The sequence below is a fragment of the Saccopteryx leptura genome, chromosome 9 (assembly GCF_036850995.1).
Source record: "Saccopteryx leptura isolate mSacLep1 chromosome 9, mSacLep1_pri_phased_curated, whole genome shotgun sequence".
NCBI lineage: Eukaryota > Metazoa > Chordata > Mammalia > Chiroptera > Emballonuridae > Saccopteryx > Saccopteryx leptura.
The window spans coordinates 71107584-71133479 of record NC_089511.1 but is presented as its reverse complement, the minus strand read 5'-3'; the positions used below and the strand labels follow the sequence as shown (position 1 = coordinate 71133479).

Genomic DNA, 25896 nt, shown 5'->3' with positions numbered 1-25896 from the left:
TTTATTCATTTTAGAGAGGAGAGAGAGAAAGAGAAGGGGGGAGGAGCAGGAAGCATCAACTCCCACATGTACCTTGACCAGGAAAGCCCAAGGTTTCAAACCATTGACCTCAGCATTCCAGGTCGATGCTTTATCCACTGTGCCACCACAGGTCAGGCTATGGTACGCAAATATTAGTGAACACCTAAGAACCAGGTGCTGGCAGCCCAAAGTCTAGCAGAGTGAGGTCTCTGCCCCAAATAATTGGTCAAGGGTGGTTGTTGCTCACTCCAGTGTCAGAGTTAAATATCTCCCCACCCTACTTTTTTCTTGGGGTTTCAGGTGGGAAAAAAAGAGACAAAAAACTATTTGGAAGTTGCAAGGTCCAGGCCAAATGCAAGGCTTGTGCCTGAAGCATCATATCCAACTCATGGCTCTCTGATGATTCCCTGTGAGACTGTTTAGGATGGGCAGGGCCCATGGGTTCTCTGCACCCACACTCTGGCCTCATTGCTCTTCTATGTCCCCTGGGGCTGAGAGAAGGAGGTGGAGACTCCTACGCCTCTCACTGTGTTCCCTCCTTCAGCCTATATTTATGGGGCAGAGTGCCAGCTAGGATAGGAGAAGAGGTAAGGATTGCAGAGATGTGGAAGATGGTGCCTGGGCTTTGGAGGCTAATAACAAGATTGTGGTACTCACAGGAGCACACCAGATTCTCTCCCAGCTTGAGCTGGTCTGGGAACCAACTTCTAGATGGAATTGATCACAACGCTCCCTGTGCCAGGGGTATTGTATACAAGGTCTTTGACCACAGCTTTTGGAAGAGGTGCAGAAAGGGCCACTAGTATAAATATCTGTGAAAACTGGGGAGACGAAGAGCAGTAGTCCAAGAGCATTGGGGTGGAAGCCAGGAAGCTGCCATAGCACTGTGTAGCCTGGGGCAAGCTGGCCACTGTGTGCTCTGCTGCTGTGTGCCTGACGCCGCACTAAAGCACTGACACATCTCACTGAATCTTTTTCAGATCTCTTAGGGTAGGTGCTATTATTGAATAGATGAAGATGTCTTATCTGTCACTAGGTTAGCTTGATCCTACTGCTACATTGTAGCTCAAATCAGTGCATTTCTTTACATATCCTATTTAGTCCAACTTTCTTTTCTGTTTGTTTCCTAACTGGTTCCTCCAATTTTAGGCAGCCCTTCCACTCCCCCATCTTTTCACTACTGAACATAACTCAGACCTGTCACTCTTCTGCTTAAAATCCTGTAGTGGCAAATCCCACTGCCCTTGGGTGATAGGGCAGTCTTCACCAGGGCCGGCAGCCTGTGTCCCCTGCCCACGCTGGCCTCTGCGATGACCCTGCTCAGCTCACCCGAGCACGCTGGCTTCCTCTCAGCCCAGCATCTAACTCCTCATCCTTGGAGGGAGGCCTTGGCACCCTTCCTCTGCTCCCAGTTTTTCTTACTTTAATGAGTGTTACGTGTTTAATATATTTCTTTCCCCAGACTATCACCTCATGAGACAGAAAGCAGAAACCAGGCCTGTTTTGTTCTTCATTGTATCTCACAGGGCCAGGGGTACAGAGGTGCTCTCCTGAGTTTGTGAGATTATTATTTACATGAGGAAAGGCAAGCAGTTGTTAAACCGCCCGAGGTGGCACAGCCATGCCCGGGAGCCCGTGCTCTGAAGTCCTGGCGGCTTCTGGCAGAAAGTCGGGCCAAACTTGGAACGGAGTCCAAGCGTGTCGCGCAGGGCTAGGCAACAACAACGTTAAGGGGCGTCTGTTTCACAGCTGGGACCGTTGCCACTCGCCAGAGGGCAGGCGGGGAACGCCTGCAGCAGTCGTACCGGGCAGGAGTAGGGGTGTAGCCAGAGATGGCGCTGAGTCACATGGGCCAGAAGGGACCTCCCAGCTTCCGCTACCAGAGCATTCCGCTAGAGCCGCGCGGCGGTGGAGGAGTCCTGCGGTTCAAGTGTCGCACCGCTCCGGGCGTGCTCTCGGGGTCCCCTGAGCCCACAGAGCCCGCAGGCTCCCCAAACGGGGACGCACCGGGTCCTGGAAAACTCAACGGACAGAATCGGAGGTTGGTGCGCAGGAGTCGTGCCCGTGGGAGGAGGGGACGGTGGTCCGGGACACAGACGCAACAGGGAGGTTTACTCTCGGTGAGATAAAGGCGACTCTCCCCGCCCGCTGCCCGCGATTACTGCTAAGTCTTCCCAGGTAAAACGGGCTCCCCTATTCACCTGCCACCCCTCATCTCCACCCCTCACCCCGCCGCTGGTTGGAAACTGGTGTCATAGGAAAAGAGAAAAGCTCCGTCTCTAGTAGGGAACTTCCCAGGTTACTCAGCGTCCCCAGGCTCTGGATTGCACCAGGAGGTCCACTTCGCCTCTTCACGGAGCCCCATGTTCCGCAGGGACAAAGGGCAGCCGGCCCTGGATGCACCGGGAGGGTGGGGAAGGGAGAGGCACTTGGGAGCTGATGATCTCACAGTAGGACGGGCATGTCCCCCACATGGCCAGGGCATGTGCCCCGTAAATTTCTGATGCTTGACTCACAGTTGACACTCTCCTGTACCTGCTCAGTGACCCCTGACCCCCTTAGGAATGATGCCCGGCTGAGGGGTTTCCTGTCTTTAAGGTCAGGGGCCAGCTCCTTGGCTTTACTAGCTGTGTAAATTTGCCCAAGTTCTTAGCCTGGGAGCCTGTTTGTTTGCTCATCGATGAAATGGAGATAAATAAAACTTACCTTGGAGGACCTATGTGAAAAGTACATTTGAGAAGTGATCCAAAGCAGTTTGTTTTCAGTAAACATTAGCTCTTATCTTTTTAGACTACTGGTAGGATTGTTACATCAGAAATGTATCATTCTGGTTGCCAGGGCTGAGTGCCAGGGCAGGGGTCAGACATACAATAGTTTGTGGAGGGGCTTCCAGGCATCCCAGTGTGTGTCCTGTGTTCAAAGTCCAGTTGTAAAACATGTAAATGTGTAAAATATAAAGGAGACCTGCTCCGATTCTAGTGTGTGTACTCGCCTATGCCCCGTGTGCAAGCCCCAGCTCTCAGACGCCACCCACCATCACCCCAGCACCTAGAAGAGGCCCCTCGAGGGCACTGTGTATAACCCCAAATCAGGAGGGTCTCCATTTCATGGGGGGACTACCGCCCTCTTGGGCCTGGCCTTGTTCAGGACTGCCCAGCGTTAAGTGGTAGAGCTTACCAGGGGTGGTGCACTGAGGGCCAGACCAGCCTTAGGCTGGTGGTGAAATGAAAACGCCAGAATCCTGCACAGGCAGTGAGCAGACGTGGCATGTTATGGGAACCACAAAGTGACTGACTCTCAAAGAAGGTACCAGTGTTGTGGCCCAGGTTTTGGGTACAGGAGTATGTGTGACACTGGAATGAACCTGTCTTCCCAGAGCTGCCCTCTCCTGGGGCGTGAAAGGATAGCTCCTTTGTCAGACTGAATCCTTTCAGAAATTGGTCTTCTTTTGGGTTATATTTAGCATAGTTTCCGTTGGAGAACTGGCCATGAAATGCCTACTCTCAACCTATCCCCTAGTGTCCAGTGAGTGAGGCAGAGAGCTTCCACCCCGCTCCCCCCAGGTGGATAGGGGGACATTCGTGGTGCTTGGAGTCTCACTAGTGGCCCTCTCATTCAGGATGGCCACTGTGGAAACACAGCTGTCGAAGTCTACCCTGGGTGTGACCAGTGAAGATTCAAAAAGCTGTGTATTTTATTAGTGATCTCTGTGAAGCAATCTTGGACTATGTCCTTGAATTGATGAGAGCCCACATGGCTCCTACTGTATGTCTTCTGAGGCATGAACTCTCTACAACTTTGGCATAAATGTAACGTCCTTGTTTTTCAGCAGATTCCTAAAAGTCTCTGTCTGTATTAGAGAATTCCCCTGGGGTCAGGCTGGGTGTCCTTGGTAAAGAAAACAGGATTTATGAGAAATTCCAGTGTGACCCAGATCTGTGTGTGTGTGTGTGTGTGTGTGCGCGTGCGCATGCTGGAGAGAAAGAGGGGCAGAGGTAAATTTCCTTAGGGGTTCCTGGGCATTTAGGATTTGTTCTCTTGGACCTTTTTTTTATGCTAACCTTCCTGAATCTAAGCAGATTTAGTTAGAATTCCCTGTGCTCTCTCCCTTGGTTTGATATTCAGTTCAAAATCAGAGGGAGGGTTTGGTGGTTCTTCAAAAAGTTAAATCCAGAGTTACCATAGAATGCAACAATTCCACACCAATGGTATATACTCAAAAGAATTAAAAACATATGTTCACAGAAAAACTTGTTCACGAATGCATAGCAGCATTATTCACAATAGTCAAAAGGTAGAAACAACCCAAACGCACACCAGCTGACAAAAGGAGAAACAAAATGTGGTATCTTCGTACAGTGGCATATTAGTCACAAAAATGAACAAAATACTGATACATAATACAGATTGGATGAATCTTTCTTTATATTTTTATTCTGAGAGAGAGAGATGAAGAGGGAAAGACAGGCAGACAGGAAGGGAGACAGAAGAGAAGCATCAACTCATTGTTGCGTCACTTTTAGTTGTTTCTTTTTTTTTTTTCCGAAGCTGGAAACGGGAGAGACAGACAGACTCCCGCATGCGCCCAACCGGGATCCACCCGGCATGCCCACCAGGGGCGACGCTCTGCCCACCAGGGGGCGATGCCGCGACCAGAGCCACTCTAGCGCCTGGGGCAGAGGCCAAGGAGCCATCCCTAGCGCCCGGGCCATCTTTGCTCCAATGGAGCCTTGGCTGCGGGAGGGGAAGAGAGAGACAGAAAGGAAGGAAAGGGGGAGGGGTGGAGAAGCAAATGGGCGCTTCTCCTATGTGCCCTGGCTGAGAATCGAACCCGGGTCCCCCGCACGCCAGGCCGACGCTCTACCGCTGAGCCAACCGGCCAGGGCCTTTAGTTTCTTGATTGCTTCTTATATGTGCCTTGACTGGGGGGCTTCAGCCAAGCCAGTGACCCCTTGATTAAGCCAGTGACCTTGGGCTCAAGCCAACGACCTTGGGCTCAAGCCAGTGACCTTGGGCTCAAGCCAGTGACCTTGGACTCAAGCTAGCAACCTTGGCCTCAAGCCAGTGACCTTGGGCTCAAGCCAGTGAGCCTGCACTCAAGCCAGAAATCTCAGGGTCTATGCTTTATCCACTGCGCCACCACTGGTCAGGCAGCTTGGATGAATCTTGAAAACACTATGCTAAGTGAAAGAAATCAGTTATACTAGATAAGGAATGGGAAAATATGTAGAGACAGGAGATTAATGGTTGCCAGGGGCTCTAGGGAAGAGGGAATGGTGAATGATTGCTAATGAATGTAATTTTTTTTTTCTTTAGTATGATGAAAATGTCCTGGTATTATATCGTGGTGATTGTTGAACAACTTTATGAGTATACTAGGGACCATTGAATTGTACATTTTTTTAAAATTTTTTTTAAATTTTTTTTATTTTTCACAGAGACAGAGAGTGAGTCAGAGAGAGGGATAGACAGGGACAGACAGACAGGAATGAAGAGAGATGAGAAGCATCAATCATTAGTTTTTCATTGTGCGTTGCAACACCTTAGTTGTTCATTGATTGCTTTCTCATATGTGCCTTGACCGTGGGCCTTCAGCAGACCGAGCAACCCCTTGCTGGAGCCAGCAACCTTGGGTTCAAGCTGGTGGGCTTTTTTTGCTCAAACCAGATGAGCCTGCGCTCAAGCTGGCTATCTCGAGGTCTTGAACCTGGGTCCTCTGCATCCCAGTCTGACGCTCTATCCACTGCGCCACCGCCTGGTCAGGTTGAATTGTATATTTTAAAAGAGTGAATTTTATATGACTAATCTCTCTCTTTTTTTTAAGTGAGAGGAGGGGAGATAAAAAGACAAACTCCTGCATGTGCCCCAACTGGGATTCACTTGGCAACCCCTGTCTGCGGCCAATGCTCGAATCAACAAAGCTGTCCTCAGTGCCTAAGGCTGATGCTTGGACCAACTGAGCTATTCTCAGTGCCCAGGGCCAATGTTTAAACCTATTGAGTGACTGGTTGCGGGAAGGGAAGAGAGAGAAAAGGGAGAGAGGGAGGGAAAGAGAAGCAGATGGTCACTTTTCATGTATGCCCTAACTGGGCATTGAACCCGGGATGTCTGCATGCCGGGCTGACACTCTATCCACTGAGCTAACCAGACAGGGCTATGACTAATATGTCAATGAAAAAGAATTAGATGGTAAGAGGTCCTTTTTATTTTTTATTTTTTTTTATTTTTATTTATTTATTTTTTTTACAGGGACAGAGAGAGAGTCAGAGAGAGGGATAGACAGACAGGAACGGAGAGAGATGAGAAGCATCAATCATTAGTTTTTCGTTGGGACTCCTTAGTTGTTCATTGATTGCTTTCTCATATGTGCCTTGGCTGTGGGCCTTCAGCAGACCAAGCAACCCCCTGCTCGAGCCAGCGACCTTGGGTCCAAGCTGGTGAGCCTTTTTTGGCTCAAGCCAGATGAGCCCGCGCTCAAGCTGGCAACCTCGGGGTCTCGAACCTGGGCCCTTCCGCATCCCAGTTCGACGCTCTATTCACTGCGCCACCACCTGGTCAGGCTGTCCTGTTTTTAAAGCTTTATTATTTAAAGCTTCTATTATGTAAAAATGACACACTCATTTAAAGATATTTAAACAATACAAAAAATAAAAGCTCAAAGTAGAAAGTAAAAACTAATTTTTGGACCACTATGAACATTTTGGTTTAGTACACAGGTCTGTCAGACTGAGGACTGAACTTGGGCCAGTTACTGATGTTCTTTCTAAAATGGGAGAAAAAAACACCTATTCAATGCAGAGATATGGGTAAAAGTGCAATGAATGCTAGCTATTGTAGTCATTACATGTATGTATATATATGTAGCTAGGTACACATGTCTGATCACTCATAAGTGTGATTAGGCTTCTACATGCTGTTCTATTACCTGACTTATCCATGGGTAAACTTTCTTTTTTCAGGACTTTATTTTGTGGAGTAGTTTTAAGTTTACAGCAAAATTGAGGGGAAGGTATAGAGATTTTTTAATATAGCCCCTGTTTTCACACATGCATAGCTTCCTCCATTATCAACATTCCTCACCAGAGTAGTACATTTGTTACAGTTGATAAACTTGCATTGACACAATCACCCAGAGACCATAATTTACATTAAGATTCACTCTTGGTCTTGTACATTCTATGGGTGTGGATAAATCATGGATAAACTTTTTCTTATAAAAATTATCCACTCTAAAAATGAGTGAATGGCTCCAGAATATTCCATAGTATAGGTGCAAAACAGTGTTATCATGTAGTCTTCCACTGATAGTGTCTCTCATTGACTGAAGCCAGTTGCCCATCACTACTGCTATGTTAGAACACATAATTCAACATCATCAATTGCACATGTGCTTTTTGAGCACCCAGGGTGTGTGACTGGGAAGCTGGTCTATGGCTTAAGCCTGTGGTTAGGTATTTGGCATAGTGGTTCATGGCCTAGCAGGAGGCAGTCCAACTGTCCTCTGGGGCTAAGCAAGAATTGGCAGTGGTAGAGCCGAGGAAGAGTCCGTGTGTGCAAGAGTGTTGGGTAAGGGAGTAAGGGAGGCTGCTGAGCTGGAAGGGTGGAGTAGGCTTTGGAGAGCCGCCAGTGCACCGTTCCCCAAGTGGGAGCATCAGAGGTCAGTAGAGGAGAGAGAAGAGTAGGTTCTAGGAAAGGCTTCAGGCAGATTGGGGTACAAAAGGACCTCCCCTTCTCTCACTCGGGTGTGCCTTCAGGCCCCAGACCCACCACTGGGACTCCAAAGAAGCCATTTGCCTTCACTGAGAGTGTGCCTGGTTGGGTAGGCCAGGGTTTGCCCTTTGGGGAAACAAGTTGATCCTGGGCCAACCCACTGCCTTTCAGGCCTGTTAGGGTTATTGGGCTTACTTTCTTTCCCAGCAAGGGGACCCTTTGAGGGGCCCAGGGCAGGCCTGGTAGTTAGAACTGGTGAGCATATGGGCCAGAACTCTGCCCTGGCATGACAAGCACCCTTTGTGTGCTGGCCCCTATCACCTTCTGTCCTAATCAATCTACCTTGTTCCCTTTCTGCCACTGCACTTCTTGGCCCAGGCTGTGTCCTCTGTGGAGAAGGTCCCTGGTCCCAGGTATTTCTTTAATTTTTTAATTTTTTAATTTTTTTTTTGTGTGTGACAGAGACAGAGAGAGAGGGACAGAGAGGGATAGACAGGCAGGGAGAGAGATGGGAAGCATCAATTCTTCGTTGTGGCACCTTAGTTGTTCATTGATTGCTTTCTCATATGTGCCTTGACTGGGGGGCTACAGCAGACCAAGTGACCTCTTGCTCAAGCCAGCGACCTTGGGCTCAAGCTGGTGAGTCTTGCTGAAGCCAGATGAGCCCTGCGCTTAAGCTGGTGACCTCAGGGTTTTGGACCTGGGTCTTCTGTGTCCCAGTCTGACGCTCTATCCACTGCACCAACGCCTGGTCAGGCCCCAGGTATTTTGTAAGGGTCCTCCTTGGGCTTTCCTGGGTGGTCCAGTGTTACCTGCCCCACAGTGGACCCCCTCTGCCCAACAAACTATGTAGCCTCTCTTAAGCCCGTGCCCAGCCAGCTTGAAAGTAGAGATCTCTGGGTATTTCCTTGATCTCCTCGCTGGCTGCTGGACCCAAGGGCGGATTGGCACAGAGGGAGCCATGCTGAAGGGGCAGATGGAATATACCCCTCCCATAGCCTGCTTCTTTGCCTGCTGTAGTCCCAGGCTCTGCTCAGCTCCTGGTGTTTACTCCTGACCTCTGGTTGGGTCCTGGGAGACATTCTCCTTCTGGCCCAGTTGGCAGATTCAGCCTAATGAACACTCAGGGGGCTGGCTCTGGACAACCTTTCTGAGGGCTGGAGCAATGAAGGGACACTACCTGCTGGGGACTTGTCCTGGACCCAGCCCTGCTGAAGGCTGTTGCCTCATCTGTAATGGATAGAATGTACAAGTTTCAATGAGTTGGGGACCAGTTAGCCAGCGAGAAACAAGATTAAATCCCCTCCAATCTTCGCTGCCCAGATCTACCCTCCTCACCTGGTTCTCCCTTCCCCTCAGGGTTCTCCTTCCCCTAGGGGAGAAGTTAGGCAGTAGGCATTAGAATGTCAATGAGAACAGTGCCTGGAGGTCCAATTATAAGCTGCCCCCATAAGTGAGGGAAGATCTGACCACCATGTGATGGAAAACTATGTGTGCAAGGACATCTTAGGGTGTCCCCTCCATTGCAGGGGGTAAATGGAGGCCCGGTTAGCCACATAGATGAAGCAGGATAGAGTGGTGGTCTTCAGCTGCTTGTGGTGCTGCCTGAGATGGCCCCAGGGGGGCTGGAACACACTTTCCATTAAGCTTTTGGGCAGCTTGCTGTCTGTCCCTCAAGGTTGATCTGGGTCCAGTTCCTCCTTCCTTGCCACCCCATGCCTTGCCATCCCCCACTGTGAACCTCCCTTTCTGAAGCCCACAGCCAATGTTGGGCCTCTCGCTGCTTTCTGTGCAGTTTGAGCTTTGCTTCTTTCTTTAGTGTCTCTCCTTGGCAGCCTGGTTTATTTTTGCCTCTCCTTAGAGCCTGGCACAGGCAAAGAGGAAGTTTGATGGCCTGTCGCCTCTAACCAGCATCTCCCAGACCCCTCACTGCCCTCAGGATGTCAGCTGCAGTCAGTTGCATCTCAGAGAGCTGGGCTCCCTCACGAGAGCCCTGAGGTCCTGTGCCATGAGCACCCTTCTTTGGTGTTAAGTTGGGCTAGGACAAGGCCTCTGACTGCAGCCCTAGGCCAGTCCTTCAGCTATCAAAAGGGGCAGGCTCTGGGATGTGCCAGGTGACCCAGACCCTGTGAAGGATGAGCCTGGCAGATAGCTTCTCAGACTGGCTGGGGGAGCCCGGGCAAGCTTTGCCTCCTCCTTTCTTTTCTTCTGTGCTCCGCAGTCTAGCACCTAGTGATCCAGCCCAACACTGTCCTCTGCCTCCGGTGTCCTCCAGTGTCCATCTGGGCTAAGGTTGTTTGGATTTTAGCTTCTCAGGAACTCAGTCAAGGTTTGTTCAGTTTGCTGGGAAAGCGTCAGGCTGCACCAGTCCATGTGTGAGTGCGAGCCTGGGCACACTTGGCCTGCGGTCCTGGCCCTCCACCCTGGCTCCCCTGTCCCTGGCATCAAGTAGGACCTCCCCCCTCCAACCCCCACGCCAAGCCTGTGTCATCAGTCCTTCTCTCCACCATCTTGCTTACTGGCAGGCATTCCTCTTGGTCTTTAACCAGCGCGGTTTCTTCTTACCGCAGACATTTCTTCTTGCCCCATGTCTCCTGGGGGATGTTGCCCGACAGTCCCAGTGTACCTCTATTGTCCCAGGGATGCTCAGGGGAATGTCTGCCCAATTTCAGGCCTCTCCTCCCCACCCCACTGTCATGGCCTTGGTCACACTGCATCCTGTTTTGCAGGTTGATTGTCATAACCTGTCAGTTGGTTTCCTTAGACCTGGGGCTGAAGCTGGTGGCCTGTGCATGGCAGTCTGGTTGCAGTGTTTGCCTAATGTAGAGTTTAAAGAACTTTGTTTGGCTCCTTTGATATGGCCTGTGCGTGCAGTGCCCCGCAGGTGTGTCCACATTTCTGTTACTATGCCTGTCCAGCCCCTCCCCCCCATATCCTCATCATCCACCTGTCTCTCGGAGTTTGTAAGACCCTCCTTTGCAAGGGCAGGGACCGTGTCTGTCTCTGACCACGGGACCCACTGCACAGGGCACATCAAAGAGCCGGTGCTCAATTAAGTTATGTTGACGAGTGAGCAAATATATTGAGTGGGAAAAAAGTGCAGAACAGTTTAATGTGTGCAAAAATAGTTATAATTATAGGTGCACAGATTATCTCTGGAAGATTCATATAAACTTGGTAACTAACAGTGGAAGCCTTGAACTGGGTGGTTGGGTAATGGATGGAGTTAGGATACCCATGTTGCTTTGGAATTCAGATCTTACCATTAAAATCTTAATAGATGATTACATAAAATAAAAAAGATCAAGTCTTGGTATTTGAGGCCTTCCTTGCTGTGGGCTCACCTCTGCCCTCCCAGCCTTGAGCCCCCCTAAACTCTGATGTGGTCTCCTCTTCTATCTTACAGTGCCGGGTTCGAGATGGGCTCCCAGGTCTCGGTGGACGTGAGAAGCATGCGTGTGGTGATCGTGGGCGGGGGCTTTGGCGGGATTGCGGCTGCCAGCCAGTTGCAGGCACTGAACATCCCCTTCGTGCTGGTGGACATGAGGGACTCCTTTCACCACAACGTGGCAGCCCTGCGGGCCTCTGTGGAGAGTGGTAACGGATCCTTTCTGAGGCTTTCTTGGTGGGAGTTGTCTTGTCATGCTGTGGGTCTGGGGGTGGTTTTCTCAACTTAGGCAAGAGGCCTAAATTCTACCGCTAGACAAATTCTGGAGACTCTTACGGTCACTGACCTAAGCGGTTGCCATATCAAGGCCCCAGAAGTCAGAGCTTGAGCTTCCCTGAGGACTTGAGGCTCAGGCTGGCATCTTAGGGGGGTGGGGACTCCGGGTATGCCACTGGTCGGCTGTTTGCCCAGGGCACCCCTGTTGGTGTGCGCTCAGGAAAGGTTCTAAGTTATTCTGGCCTCCTGTGGGCAACCCAGTTTTACATGTGACTTCCTGTGTCCACTCCCCAGGCTTTGCCAAGAAGACATTCATTTCCTACTCGACGAGCTTCAAGGAAAGCTTCCGGCAGGGCGTGGTGGTTGGGATCGATCTCACGAATCAGAGGGTGCTGCTGGAGGATGGCGCGGTGAGCAGGGCCAACCTGCCGGTTAGCCGGCCTCGGGGGCCCCTGGAGGATGGGCTGCGGTGGGAGGAGACCTGGGCAGGGCTGCTGGGTGGAGAGAGCCCTGTGGCCCCCAACTTCTGCCCGCTGCTGGGCAGATAGCAGCTTCCTCGTAAGCCAAGGCCTGACTGCGGCAGACACAGGAGAGTAGTGGCTGACACTCCTTGAGCCTTTCCTGTGTGCAGCACTGTCTTAAGCCTTATGTAATCTCATTTAATGCCCACCATGACTCTGTGAGGGTGGGAGTGTAACCTCATTTTACTGAGAGGATAAGTGGCTTGCCCAGGGTCCTACAGCTGGGAAGAGACTCAGCCAGAATGCGAACTCAGGCATTTTCAGCCCAGAGCCCATCCTCTGAAAGCCAGTGCCCTGGACCAGCCCCAGGCCTGGCCAGCTGAGGGGGCCCTGCTTGGCCACAGAATCAAAGGGTTGGCACACATAGGACCCAGTCCCTAGATCGGGAAGTCACGGGGGGAGAGATTTTCTTCCTCCTCTGCTCTCCTCCGCCCTGGCATGTAGCACAGCCCTGGGGTGTAGCTGCAGTGATGTGAGCCCCCTCCGTGAGCTGCCACTAGCCTGCCCGCCATACTGAGGGCCACCTCCAGCCTTGCCCTCTAACCAAAGCTAAGGGGGGAGCCCTGACTGAGTAGATCAGTGGTTAGAGCATTGTCCCTGATATGCTAAGGTTGCAGGTTCGATCCCTGGTCAGTACACATATGAGTCAACCAATGAATGTATAATTAAGTGAAACAGCAAATTGATGTTTCGGTCTCTCTCTCTCTTTTCCTCTCCCATTCTCAAATCAATCAATAAATAAAAATTTAAAAAGAAGCTAAGGGGGGATTAGAAAGGGGACATAATTTCTGTTCTCAGTGAGTATGTGATTTAATGTAAATCAGTATTCCTTGAATTAATTTTAGGGCTGAGGAATCTTGGTTGGAAAGATTACTGAGTCTCCTTGTTCTGTGATTTTGGATTTCTTTTTTTTTTAATTTAATTTTTTAATTTTTAGAGTGAGAGGAAGGATGAGAGAGAGAAAGACAGAAACATCAATCTTTTTTGTGATTTCAGATTTAAAAATAATTTTATTTATTAATTTTTAGAGTGAGAGGAAGGGTAAAAGAGAGAGAAATATAGAAACATCATTCTGTTCCTGTATGTGCCCTGACTGGGGATCGAACTGGCAACCTCTCTGCATTGGCACAATGCTCTAAGTGAGCTAACCTGTCCAGTCAGTTCTGTGATTTCCAGTCAGACTTTTGGAGCCCTGGAAGGGTCCACAAGGCATCTTAGGCCTCCAGGGATAAGTGGGGCTGAGTGGGACACAGACCTCCCGGTCCTCCTCCCATCAGAGCAGCACTGGCTTTGTCAACTTTATGTATTTAGGCTCCAACAGGAACTACCTCCCTCTCCCCTTTCTGTTTTTGTGGGTGCAGGGGTAACTTCTAAAATGCATAGGAAATTCTAAATGATGTCCACATTAGAAGCGAGAATCCTACTTTTTCCCCATAAGTAGTTTCCTATTTCCTGCTTACCTGCCTCCACTGTGGGGAGCTCACCCCTCTCATTTCCATGGTGGGTGCCTGTGGCAGGAGGTAAAATCTGCTTTCTTGGGAATTTCTGCGTTCCAGTGCCACCTGGTGGTCTAACCGTGTGATGGTTTTGCTCCCCTTTAAGGAGGGCTGCCGAGAATGCCCAGGGAGGCTTCACCACCAGGGGCTCCTTGCCCGTGGGCCTGGGGCTGGATGGAGACCCCAGGCCTGCCCTCACCTTTCTTTTCCTGCCCCTCACAGGCACTGCCCTTCTCACATCTTATCCTGGCCACGGGCAGCACCGGGATCTTCCCTGGCAAGTTCAGCCAGGTTTCCAGCCAGCAGGATGCCATCCAGGCCTATGAGAACATGGTGAAGCAGGTGAGCCACCCACTGACCAAGGGCAGGGCAGCAAGGACAGCCAGGTTGGCCCCCAGAAGAGAGAAATGGCTATGGGGACAGTAAGGGCTCAGCAGGGAGACTCTGGGAGGTGTTTGGGTCTGGGACTATGGCTGTAAAGATGGAGGGTTATTAGAAAGAGACCCTTGGGAGGAGACCTTTGACTTTGTCATCAACATCTGAACATGAGCACCCAGACCTGCTCATGTAGCAATTGATGAGTCCCCAGCTTCTCTTCCATGGGGCTCCTGGTGGCACAAGGCCTTGTGATTCATAGAGCAGGGTTGGATCCATGACCTCAGTCCACTTTCACAGCAATCCTGGGAGGCGGGCGGGACGGGTCTGTCACCATTGAGCTGATGAGGTGTGGACACCCAGAGAGGGATCTGAAGGTGAGTGCTGCTACACGACTAAGCCAGGGCTTCCCCTCTCTGCAGAGCTTCTAAGAAGCTGGGAGAATGGGTGTTCGTGAGGTTAGGAGCCCAGATTTGAACTCAGACAGACCTGAGCCATGATCACCTGAAAGGTGGGCAGGAGGGATACCTGCCTTTTGGGGCTGTAGTGAGGATCAAATGGGGAAATGCAGGATGACCCCCAGCAAGTGCCAGGCCCCAAGGAAGCACATTTGGACCCTGAATTTGGAAGGAGTTCTCTATTCTTTTGGCAATGACTCGCCCCCTACTGACCCACGAGGCAGGGTGAGATTGAAAATGTGTTTTCATATTTGCTTCTGCTCCAGGTCCAGCGCTCACAGTCCATCGTGGTGGTGGGTGGAGGCTCTGCTGGTGTGGAGATGGCAGCTGAGATTAAAACAGAATACCCCGAGAAAGAGGTGGGAAAGCAGCATTGGTTTTGAGCTCTCAGTGGTCTAAGGAAAATCAGGAATATGCTCAAGGCCTGGGAGGTGCAGCTTTCTTAATACAAAGCAGGAGCCTGTGTTTCCCATCTCCTGCTCTCTGCACTGAGGGATCCCCTAAAGCAGTGATTTTTAACCTTTTTACACTTGGGACTGGTGAAAATAGAATTATTTTGGGGACTGCAAAGGCAGAAATCACCCGAGCTTCAGTGAATTTGAGTAAGATCATTGGTTCTATAATCTTCATACAACATCAGGGTGGTGAACTCTTTCATGGACTGGCACGAAATTTCTAGCAGATCGGTCCACAGACCGGCAGTTAAAAGACACTGCCCTAAAGTCCCTTTCTGCTGGGAATTTTTCTGGAGAGTCAGGGTGTATCCCAGGTCAGTAGGAGTCCTGCCTTCTAGTCCAACTGGGAGGATCAAGCCCAGGGGAGTCACCTTACAAAGTATTAACTCTGGTGTTCCCATCAGTGTCCCAGCTTTTTGATCTAAACGTAGACTTTGAATGACTCTTCTTGCTGACAAGTAGCTTGGTCAAAGGCGCCCTTAGATAGTGTTTTGTTTGGGGCAGGTAGTGGCTTTTTTGGTCTGTAAGAAACTAAAGTCCTTGACCTGGACAGCCATATGGAGGAGCCTGCAGTTTGGCCCACGGGAGGGTGGCCCTGTTCCCTTTTAATGAAGGAGGGATAGGGAGCCTGCCTGGCATCCTGGAGAGGAAAAAAACACCCTGGCAAGCTGGGGAGGCTCAGCCGAGGGCTGAGAGATGATCGGTAATTATGGAGGCAAGAGCACTTCACAGCTGATGCCAGATCAGCTTCTGAGAGCCACGTGGAGCCTGTGGCTGGCTCCTCATCTCTAGGGAAAGGCAGGTTGGTTTTGAAAAGTGAGATCAATACAGACTAATTTAATTATATGGTTGTTCTCTGACAAATTGTAGGAAATTATTATGAGTAATTGATGTAAAAGTTCATTAATTTTGATTTATGGGGTAAAGACCAGTCTGAAGTAGGAAGTAGCTCAGTGTAACTTCCTTATGTTTATAACCAGTAGACAAACAAGAGCCACCCTGCAGAGTTGAGTGTTTTATACACGTTCTTTTTCATCATTACAAAATTTCTGTGAGTGGGACTCTGACCCTCACGGTCTTGTCAGGCAGTGTCCAAGTGAGTGTCCGAGATGCGATTTCACCTCAGGCAGTTTGATTTCAAAGTCTCAGCTTTGAACACCATTCCAGGTGGCCTCCCACTTTACTGTGCTGACCCGGACAGCAAGTAGACATGCCTGGAAGTGCCCATTTTATGTGCCAGGTTTAATGTAAATATCAGCCTGGTTTAGTTAGAATGCCAGTGACTTATAACCATAGTGCCCAAGGATGCTTGGAAATGATTTTCCATGTGGTGCTAGGTGTGAGTTGTGGGGTCCTAGACTAGGACACGTGGGCTCCAGCCTAGTCTGCCGTTCACTGTTCCAGTGCTGGGAAAATGACTTCACTTGGGCCTCGGTTCCTAAGCCTGTAAACTGGGGGTATGGGAGGAGGTGGGGAGACAGACTGATGTGTTTATAAACTTTTTTTGAGCAGGAGACTCAGTGGCTCCTTTTCTGTCCTCTGGTCATTTGTCCCCAGGTCACTCTTATTCACTCCCAAGTGGCCCTGGCCGACAAGGAGCTCTTGCCCTGTGTCCGGCAGGAAGCGAAGGAGATCCTGCTCCGGAAAGGCGTGCGGCTGCTGCTGAGTGCGTGCAAGTCCTCCGCCCGCCTGCCCTCCCCCTAGCCTAGTACTGGGCTCGGAGGCTTGGTCACTGCTCCCAGCTTGAGGGGGGCCATGCTCTCTCTGTGTCCTGGGGTTGAGCATCAGAGACCATTTGAGCCCTGTGGTCCATCTGGAGGTTGTATCTGTCCCCGGGCAGGGCAGAGGCCCTCGTATTTATGGGATTTCCATGTCACAGAGAGGCAGCAGTGTCCTGGCTATGGCTTTGGACAAAGTGCAGATGGTACCTATTGTTGAATGATTTAACATATCATCTAGGATTTGACCTGAATTATGATGTCTCTACAGTAAAGTGAATAGTTTTTTTTGGCTTGTATTTCGAGGGTGGTGAGAAGTCTGGTGTTTGTCCAGAGCAGGAGGGAAGAGAACCAAGCATGCTGGAGAGTGGGGCTCTGGCCCCAGTGCTCTCCCACACATTTCAAGGGGCTCAGCCTCTCTGTATTTTCAGGAAGGGGTGAGGCCTCTGCTCTATGAAGCCCATCCTGGCCCTTGGTCTTCCTGTAGCTGGCTCTGCAGTACTGTGATCGCCTCTATTTTTAGGCAGTGAGGAGAGTAGGCTGGCAGCTTGGCTTCTCTTCGCTCACCTCTGTCGGTGTGCCTGGAGGCTTGTCCGGCCTGGTCGGGTTGCTGTAGCTGACGGGAAACATGCCGGAGGTCTTCCTCAAATGGCTTTTCTCAGAACTTCTTGGGAAACAGCCTCAAATTGCTTCCTGGAACTGTCCCCCCACTGGATCCCTTGGGGCCCAGATTGTGCTTTTTGGGGCAGCAGATGGACTGGGAGAGGGGCAGGGAGGGGAGGGGGTAGTGCAGTTGTTGCCTGGTGGGGCCGCAGCGTCCACGCCTTCCCTAGGCCTTCACGGGTCTTCAGTCTTCCCCGGCTCAGCCTTGGCCTGGGCCCCAGCCTGTCTCCACTCTGCCAGCCTCCTGGTCACACCTCCCTTGACAGGCGAGCGGGTGAACAACCTGGAGGAACTGCCTTTCAACAAGTACCAAGAGAGCATCAGTGTGCGGACGGACAAAGGCACGGAGGTGGCCACCAACCTGGTGATTGTCTGCAACGGTATCAAGATCAACAGCTTTGCCTACCACAGTGCTTTTGGTAAGCAGGAGGCTGAGCCATTGTCTGTTCCCCTGGTTGCCTCCTCACTGTCCAGCCATCCAAGAAGGCCGGCCCTTCAGGCCTTCTCCCCAGGAATCGGCACCACCCTAACTTCCCCCTTCATCCCAGAAGCTTATTTGTCTCTTTTGAATGGTGACACCAGGCTTTAAATTGAAGTTCAGATTCACTCTTGCTGTCTTTTCCTCAGCTGTGACGATGATGACTTAGCTCAAGATGTCCAAAGTGACCAGAATCTTCCAAAATTGGGGGCTGCCCCCTAGTGGTGAGAGATGAGAATGGGTTTCATCCATTTCCTATTCCTTTCCTAGGATGACCTACGCAGAGGAAATTCTGGGGTCAGGCCTTTCTCTATTCACAGGTGTGCTGCTCTCCCCAAACCCTGATCCAGATGTTTGGCCACTTGAACTTGGAACAACCCTTTGGGAAGTGGGGGCAATATTGTGGCTTCACGTTCTTAAAGCTCTATCTTGAACTATCTAGTTAACCAGAAGGTAGAACAGGAGGACTGGTGGCCTCCATGTGTGAGCTGGAGACTCAGTGGCTCCTTCTCAGGCTCTATGGTTGTGGCGTCCCCAGGTTCCCATCACTTATTCCTAAGGACCATTCCTGTACAAGGAGCCCCTATTTTGTGCCCTGCACTTATACAAAACCAGAGGAAGGAAGTTAGTCCACGCTGGCATGGGTTGGAATGGACAGAGATTCCAAAGTTTAACACCTAATTGTCCTAATGTTATACTTCAAAGGTAAACTCTTTAAGCCCCTTAAAATGAAAAGTTCTATCATGTATTAAAGTCCTGCATTTATTTAAAAGATCTAACCCACGTTCAAAAGAAAATTTAAGACTTGGCCAGGTCGTAAACTTAAGCACTCTAAATTAATCATGGTAGCTTACAGAGTTATGCCCGTTACATGAAATGATACCTGCTGTCTTTCTGACCAGTTTCCACCTGCAATAGCAACCTTTCCTTTGGAGGAGGAGTTCTGAGGTGGGGACTTCAGGCAGAAACACACTAGGGGGAAGCTTGCCTCTGGAGGGTGTGCATTTGGGGGGGGCTTGGCCAGCACCAGAGCTCCTCTTCACTGTGTTCAGGAGGCCCCGTAACGTGGCAGCTTAGGGTCTCGGTGTCTTGTCGGTTTTGCCTGGCAGAGAGTCAACTGGCCAGCAGCGGTGCCCTGAGGGTGAACGAGTACCTCCAGGTGGAGGGCTGCACCCACGTCTATGCCATTGGCGACTGTGCTGATGTGAATGAGCCCAAGATGGCCTATCATGCTGGCCTCCATGCCAACATCGCCGTGGCCAACATTGTCAACTCCATGAAACAGAGGCCCCTGAAGGCCTATACACCAGGTAAGGGGGCCCTGTGTGCTTCACAGTTTTAAGAGAGTTGGGGTTAGACATGGTGAAACCTTTGCGATCACTGACCACTAGCACAGACTTTCAAAGATGGTAACAAAATTGTCTTCTGGAGTGCTTGAGTAATGAGAATAACTAAATCTGGGAATTGCAGGCCCACAGAGGATGAGCAGGATTGTAGTTTGTGCCTCTGTTCCACAGGGGCGCTGACCTTTCTCCTGGCCATGGGGAGGAATGACGGCGTGGGCCAGATCAGTGGCTTCTATGTGGGGCGCTTCATGGTCCGGCTGGCCAAGAGCCGGGACCTGTTCATCTCCACCAGCTGGAAAACCATGCGGCAGTCTCCACCATGATGAGGAAGCTGGGCGGGACGAGATACCACCATCGCCAGCGGAAGGGATTGCTTGACAAGTGGTACCCGCCTGACAGGTGTCAAAGGGCACTCTTTCTAGAGTAAGATGCCAGTGATGCACTCACCAGAAATATCTTACAGAAAACCAAAAACGAAGAGGGAGACAGACATTAAAAAGACTCCCTGGCCCCCGAGGAGTCTTTCTGGGTTTGGGAAGATCTGCTTGCCATGTGCCGGCTGAGTGTTCCACTTGGTCCTGGAAGGGCAAAGCCAGCTCTCTGCCACAGGCTCCTCATGGTTGTGTGTGCGTGTGCACGTGGCGTGTGGCGTCCAGAGCTCTCAGAATAGGGGAGAGAGCTGGGTCTCTTGGTGGCTGGCATCCTGTCTGCAAGGGCAGGAAGGAGGGCCTGCCGAGTGAGACCAGCTGAGGAAGGGGATCTGCACCCTGGTCTCTCCCATCATCCAGAGGGTGGGGAAGCCCGCACATCCTGCGACACTCAGGTTGTTAATAGGAGCCTGGGAGTCCCTACAGTCTTTAGTCTTAATGAAACTCTCTATAGTTCCATCTTTAGACCCTGATTATTTGTCATAGGCTGTTTAAGAAGAAAGATACAAATTTCCCTCTTGGTTAGTTCATTCTGAATTTTTACAGAGCCAGCAGGAGTTAAGATGGAAACCTGGCCTGCCAGCTGCTAGAGGTGTTTAAGAAAAGGCAGCCGAGCTACTGTGGCCTTTGGAGGGGTCGCTGTCTGGTTAACACTCAGGGAGCACATGGGAGGTTCAGCAGGTGAACCCCCCATGTGCTTCTAGGCTGCCAATTATGGGCAGATTTATCAGTGACAAAGCTCTGATGCTGGGCACCCTCTGTGGTTTTGTGCTTCTGGTTTCTTGGCCAACCCTAATGTCACTTATCTGGAGACTTAGCCATGTGACAGTAATGCCTGCCACAGCTAGGTTAAGGTATATAAATGACTCTTCTATTTTGGAGAAGCTTTCCCATCTGAAGGAGCCTATTTGGGCCACATAAGTTAACTCTCTGCACAGAAGTGGTTAATGAATTCATCTGAGTAAACTCTGTTTCTGCCCCACCCTCTGTCCACCCTCTCCTCCCTGCCTACTTTTGATGGTGGCCTCTAGATACTTGGCCAGAGTCCACGATACCAGCCTAACTGGGGTTCTCATTCCATCCCATCTGGGCCGTGGCCTGGGCCCGAGTGAGACGTGTGCCTCTCCCCCAAAGCCTGGCCGCCCCACCGGAGCTTGGTCCGGGGCTGTGCTCCTGTGGACCAAGGCCAACCAGGCCCTGCTTCTGGAAGCAGGACCTGATGCCTGAGAAACACAGGCTATTCTGTGCTGTCTGACCCAGGGCCTGGCATAGCAGGCGTCTCAGCCAGTTAGAGACAGGTCTTGTCTCTGACATACTAGATGTGCCCACCCATGGGGAAGTTTTCCAAACCAAGGAAAATATAATAAAAGAATATGTTGTAAGAAAGACACTGGATCTTTTATTTTATTTTTTTGCTTTCATTTTCTTTTTCTTTAAAAAACAAAACAAAACAGAAAAAAGCCTGAAGCAAAACCTTCTTAGGAGTAGTTACAGATATTATAGGGGCGGGTGGGGCACTAAAACAGAAGATAAAGCACCAGTGAGATGCCTTCCTAATTTTCTTCTCTCCATCACTGAGTACAGACAGCCAGCAAGCCCGAGTCACTTTTATGCCCTCCTCCCTTGCAAAAAGGAGAAACAGAAGACAAGAATTTTGAAAGGATTTTTCTTGTGTGTGTAAAAGTCAATGCTATAAATCTAAAATGAAGTCTGTTTTTTTTAAAAAGTTCTAAAACAACAGGAAGAAAACACATGGAAAGAACCCCTCGTGGAGACCTGGATTCTAGGACTGAGGCTCTTTTTAACGAGAATATAAAATGCAGGGGGCTCCTTCCATGGGCGGGACCCGCTCCCTCCGCCTCTGCCTCTGCCACCCACTTCCCGTCAGCGCCCAACGCTCCCCTGCGTCACCTTTCCTTTCTCCTATTAAGAAATAAAACCCACTCCTGTGACTGCTCCTCCTGCAGCCGCTGCCGGAAAGCGCAGCGCGGCAGCTACTTGGTGTCGAGCTTGGCCATCTCCTGCACGTAGATGCCGATGCTCTCGCTGTCGAAGAGCAGGAAGTAGACGTTCTTCAGCGAGGAGGCGCTGGAGTCGTCAAAGTGGGCGGAGATGGCTTTGAGGGTCACCTGGGCGGCCGTCTGTTTGGGGAAGCAGTTTCTGTGCCAAAGGAGAAAGCCCATGTCACTTTGGTCCCCGGGACGCATGGAGTAACTCAGCCCGGGGTGGGGGCAATGTGGGCCCTGGTTCCTATTGCATGGGGTCTCCCTGTGTGCAGCCTGGTCCGTGCATGATCTCCTTTGCTGCTAGGCAGAAGGACAGCCCAGGCAGGGGGACAAGCAGGGGACCTCACTATACAGGTGCCAGACTGACTCAGGCACAGTGGTTTTAGCCCAGGTCACGGAGCTGGCCAGCAAGTGGTACCCTGTGCTTGAATCTGTAGCCTGAGTTAAGTCAAGCTTGGCTTTAAAAACACTACTAATTACCTGGTCTTCAAAAAAAATGCATAAAGGGGCCCTGGCCGGTTGGCTCAGTGGTAGAGCATCAGCCTGGCGTGCAGAAGTCCCGGGTTCGATTCCCAGCCAGGGCACACAGGAGAGGCGCCCATCTGCTTCTCCACCCCTCCCCCTCTCCTTCCTCTGTCTCTCTCTTTCCCTCCCGCAGCCGAGGCTCCATCGGGGCAAAGTTGGCCCGGGCACTGAGGGTGGCTCCATGGCCTCTGCCTCAGGCGGTAGAATGGCTCTGGTTGCAACAGAGCAACACCCCAGATGGGCAGAGCATCGCCCCCTGGTGGGCATGCCGGGTGGATCCTGGTCGGGCGCATATGGGGGTCTGACTGCCTCCCCGTTTCCAACCTCAGAAAAAGAAAAAAAGAGCATAAAGGTTTTTTTTTATCAGTTCCCTCAAAACTGGTTTATGCGATAAATAAATTGTTTATTAAGGGGCAAAAAATATATGCTCAAAAGCTTGTCTCTATGATTTCTTTTTCTATACTTAATGTTCCTCTCATCAACCCCCATAGATGTATGAATGTCATTTCAGCAGCTGGAACTCTGGGCAGGGCCACAAGCACCAGGAAGCCATGATGGTGCTGTCTGCCAGGGTGGGCCATGGCACCCGAGTCCAGGGACATAGCCTCATGGTCATGGGGGCCACCAATTCCCTTGGGTGGGTCCAGGATGGACCTAATATAAATTCTGACTCATGTAGTGTCCCAGTCCAGACAAAATGCACATGGTCCTAGCTATGCAAAGAATTCAGCCCATAGCCTCCGGGCTGAGCTGAGCTTTGGAGACCCAGCTCTGCTTGCTTATGTGGGATAGGATTTCAGCAAGAAGCCAGGCCTCTGTTTTCCCCTTAGCCATCCCATACAGAATGTCTTTAGAGGGTAAATCCTATCTATGTCACAGGGCATCTTCCAAGAGAGAAGGAGTTCAAAATTAGGGCAATAACTTGCTTTGGCAATAGGTGCGAAGGGAGAGGACATACTGACTATGAGGACAGATATGCTCATTATTATTATTTTTTTATTTATTTTTTATTTTTCTGAAGCTAGAAACGGGGAGAAACAGTCAGACAGACTCCCACATGCGCCTGACTGGGATCCACCCGGCACGCCCACCAGGGGGCGACGCTCTGCCCCTCTGGGGCGTTGCTCTGCCGCAACCAGAGCCACTCTAGCGCCTGGGGCAGAGGCCAAGGAGCCATCCCCAGCGCCCGGGGCCATCTTTGCTCCAATGGAGCCTTGGCTGAGGGAGGGGAAGAGAGAGACAGAGAGGAAGGAGAGGGGGAGGGGTGGAGAAGCAGATGGGCGTTTCTCCTGTGTGCCCTGGCTGGGAATCGAACCCGGGACTTCTGCACACCAGGCCGACGCTCTACCACTGAGCCAACCGGCCAGGGCCGATATGCTCATTATTTACCTGAAATACTGTTCTTGTGCCCAGCTGGAGTCTGTGACAATTAGAACAATCATTTCTCATATCCCCCAAAAGCAAATCCTAAGTTGAGAGCCTTTCATTTCTCTGGGTGTGCATGGCAGAGCCTCAGCCCCCTGGCCCTCCTGCTCCCAGAGTAGCACAGGAATCCCCTGGGGATTCTGAGGCAGTAGGTCTGGGCTGGGCTGAGATCCTGAGTTCTAACATGCTGAGGTCGCTGCTCTGGGCTGTGGACTACACTTTGAGTAGCAAGGCCTTTAAAGCCTACTGAGTCTGATCATGTGTCCTAGACAGGGACCACAGGTGGGAAGGTGGGCTTTGAATTCTCAAAAAAGAACTCTGCCTCTTGCTCCTCCCCAAAGCTGCCTCTCTTCAAGTGTTCTGAAGGATGGAGACTGGTTTCTCGCCCTGTCACCTGGTCAGCATGGTTGGCTACATGGCAACCCCTGTTCGTGTCATCTGGAATGGCCAGAGTGGAGGTGAAGAGGGAGAGCGCTGGTTCCCAGGGAGGACTGGACTCAGAGCCCCCGCTGCCCGCCCGGGGCGTGCCTCTTACCTGCCGCTGGGGAACGGCGGGAAGGCCACGGACTTGAGCTTCTTGTCCTCTGCCGCCGACAGGCAGTTTTTGATGGTCTCTTCAAGTTGCTCTTCACATTTGTCAGAGCCCCACTGAGGGATGTGACAGTGGATGACAAATTTGGCTGCAAGTCCGCTGGATTGGCTGATGGCAGCTGGGACATGGGAGAGAAAACACTGCAGGTCATTTCCTAGTCTTCACCTAAAGCCAGGGGGTTAGGCCGAACTCACATGTACCTGCCAGGTGTGTGGGGACAAGGAGGCGATGGAGAAGTTGACTGGACAATGTTCAGTGCTTTCGATGGGGACTGTACTTTTATAGAGAGCAGGAGCTATGTCAGAAATGCTTTGGACAGTTGGCACAAGCTTTTTTAAAAGCTGATGTGACAGCATGTGACTTTCATGTGTTCTGCCAACTAGTCACTAGGTTGGGCTAGCTATTCACCACGGTTCCTAATGGAAGGTGCACATCTGAATAATCTGGTGGCTGTGGTAGGCTGAGGAATGGCCTCCCCAAAATGTCCAACCCTGGAACCTGTGAATGATGCTTATATGGCATCAGGGACTTCGTAGATGTGATTCAATGAGGGATTTTGAGATGGGAGATTATCCTTCTAAGAGGGAGGCAAGAAAGGTCAAGGTGGATGATGTGACGAAGCAGAGACGGGACAGATACATCTAGCAGCCAAGGAACGTCACAGCCGAGAACTGGAAGAGGCAGGGAGCAGCTTCTCTGAGAAGGAACCAGCCCTGCCAGCACCCTGGTTTTAGTTTTTTAAACACTGCTTGTGAACTTTTGACCTCCAGAACTCATAAGAGAATAAAGCCCTGTTGTTTGAAGCAACCACATTTGTGATAATCTGTTACAGCAACCATAGGAAATGACGCATACAATGGCTTTTAGATTTAACAAGTAGACATGTTCCCCTCCCCCAACTCGAGATCCTGACTCAGCAGGACTAGTGCAGGGCTTGTGCTAGTGACTTAGGCTCCTCATAAGCAGAGAGCCACTGCTCTTGGCCATACATTCCCTCAGACAGCGACTGTCTCTGTGATCATCTCTGAGGAAACTGCTGGGAGTAGCTGCTCACATGGCTTGTGACAGTGCCCCAGGTTCAATGTGTGCCCAACAAAAACATTCACTCTGGAAGCCCGGTTCCCTTTCTCTCTCTGTCACTGGAACACCAGTCGGTTCCCTCAGACTTGTCGCATTCAAATGAAGCCCATCTGCTTCATTTCTACTGACACCTCCCTCCCTGGCCCCTCCAGCTTCCTGGCTCATTTCCAGATGCACCTTACAACCAGCCAGCCTGGGCCGAGCTGAGTTCTTTCAGAGAAGAAGCTGCATTTGCTTCTATGTCACCAAGGGCACGTCTCACTAACTTCCCTGCCTGAGGTTTTTGGGCTGTCCTGCATTTGTCGGCAAATCTGCAGGAGTACTGGCTTATGGTTCAGATTCTCTAGTGAGGCTTTTTTCCCCTTGGTCAACTCAATGCCAAGGTCAAGATACATACTTGCTGCCCCTAGTGCATGGTGGGTTCATGTCTTGCTTGCTCTTACACTGATTGTGTCCTGGCTCTATGTGAAGTCTCTTACCAGTGATTTCCAACCGTCAGTCCGTGGACCAATGATTATAGACTCCAATTTTCATACAACATCAGAGTGGTTAACTCTTTCATGAACTGGCATAAAATTTCTGGTGAACTGGGAGTTGAAAACCATTGTCCTACTAGATACACCATCTTGGAAATCTATTCCTCCCTCTCCCTCTCCCCTCTCCCCCTCCCCCTCTATGCCCCCTCCTCCTCCCCCCCTCCCGCATCAATTCTTTGTTGCGGCACCTTAGTTGTTAAATGATTGCTTTCTCATATGTGCCTTGACGGGGGGGGGGGGGGGCCTAGAGCAGAGCAAGTGACCTCTTGCTCAAGCCAGTGACCTTGGTTTCAAGCCAGCAACCTTTGGGCTCAAGCCAGCGACCATGGGGTCATGTCTAGGATCCTACGCTCAAGCCAGCGACCCCTCACTCAAACCAGCGACTCCAGTGCTCAAGCC

At 50.9% G+C, this 25896-nt stretch overlaps 2 protein-coding genes across 3 annotated transcripts in view; one reads left to right on the top strand and one right to left on the bottom strand.

Moving 5' to 3' along the window:
• Positions 1 to 730: 730 nt before the first annotated feature.
• Positions 731 to 19395, top strand: AIFM2 (apoptosis inducing factor mitochondria associated 2). 2 transcript variants are annotated; one of them, XM_066349611.1, is made up of 9 exons: positions 731 to 2062; positions 11138 to 11328; positions 11690 to 11805; positions 13635 to 13754; positions 14512 to 14604; positions 16258 to 16366; positions 17348 to 17500; positions 18669 to 18869; positions 19077 to 19395. In XM_066349611.1, exons 1-9 carry the CDS (start codon positions 1854 to 1856, stop codon positions 19226 to 19228), a joined length of 1344 nt encoding a protein of 447 aa, XP_066205708.1. In that variant the 5' UTR covers positions 731 to 1853; the 3' UTR covers positions 19229 to 19395. The 2 variants fall into 2 exon arrangements, with proteins under 2 accessions (XP_066205708.1, XP_066205709.1); XM_066349612.1 differs by having other exon boundaries at positions 1927 to 2199.
• A 1663-nt stretch (positions 19396 to 21058) lies between these two features.
• MACROH2A2 (macroH2A.2 histone) overlaps positions 21059 to 25896 on the bottom strand; it is a 54497-nt gene continuing 49659 nt past the window's right edge. The window contains exons 8-9 of the mRNA XM_066349613.1: positions 23825 to 23999; positions 21059 to 21493 (exon numbers count right to left, since the gene is read on the bottom strand). Coding sequence (XP_066205710.1) covers positions 21328 to 21493; positions 23825 to 23999 — 341 coding nt within the window. The 3' untranslated portion in view covers positions 21059 to 21327. The remainder of the gene's footprint in view (positions 21494 to 23824; positions 24000 to 25896) is intronic.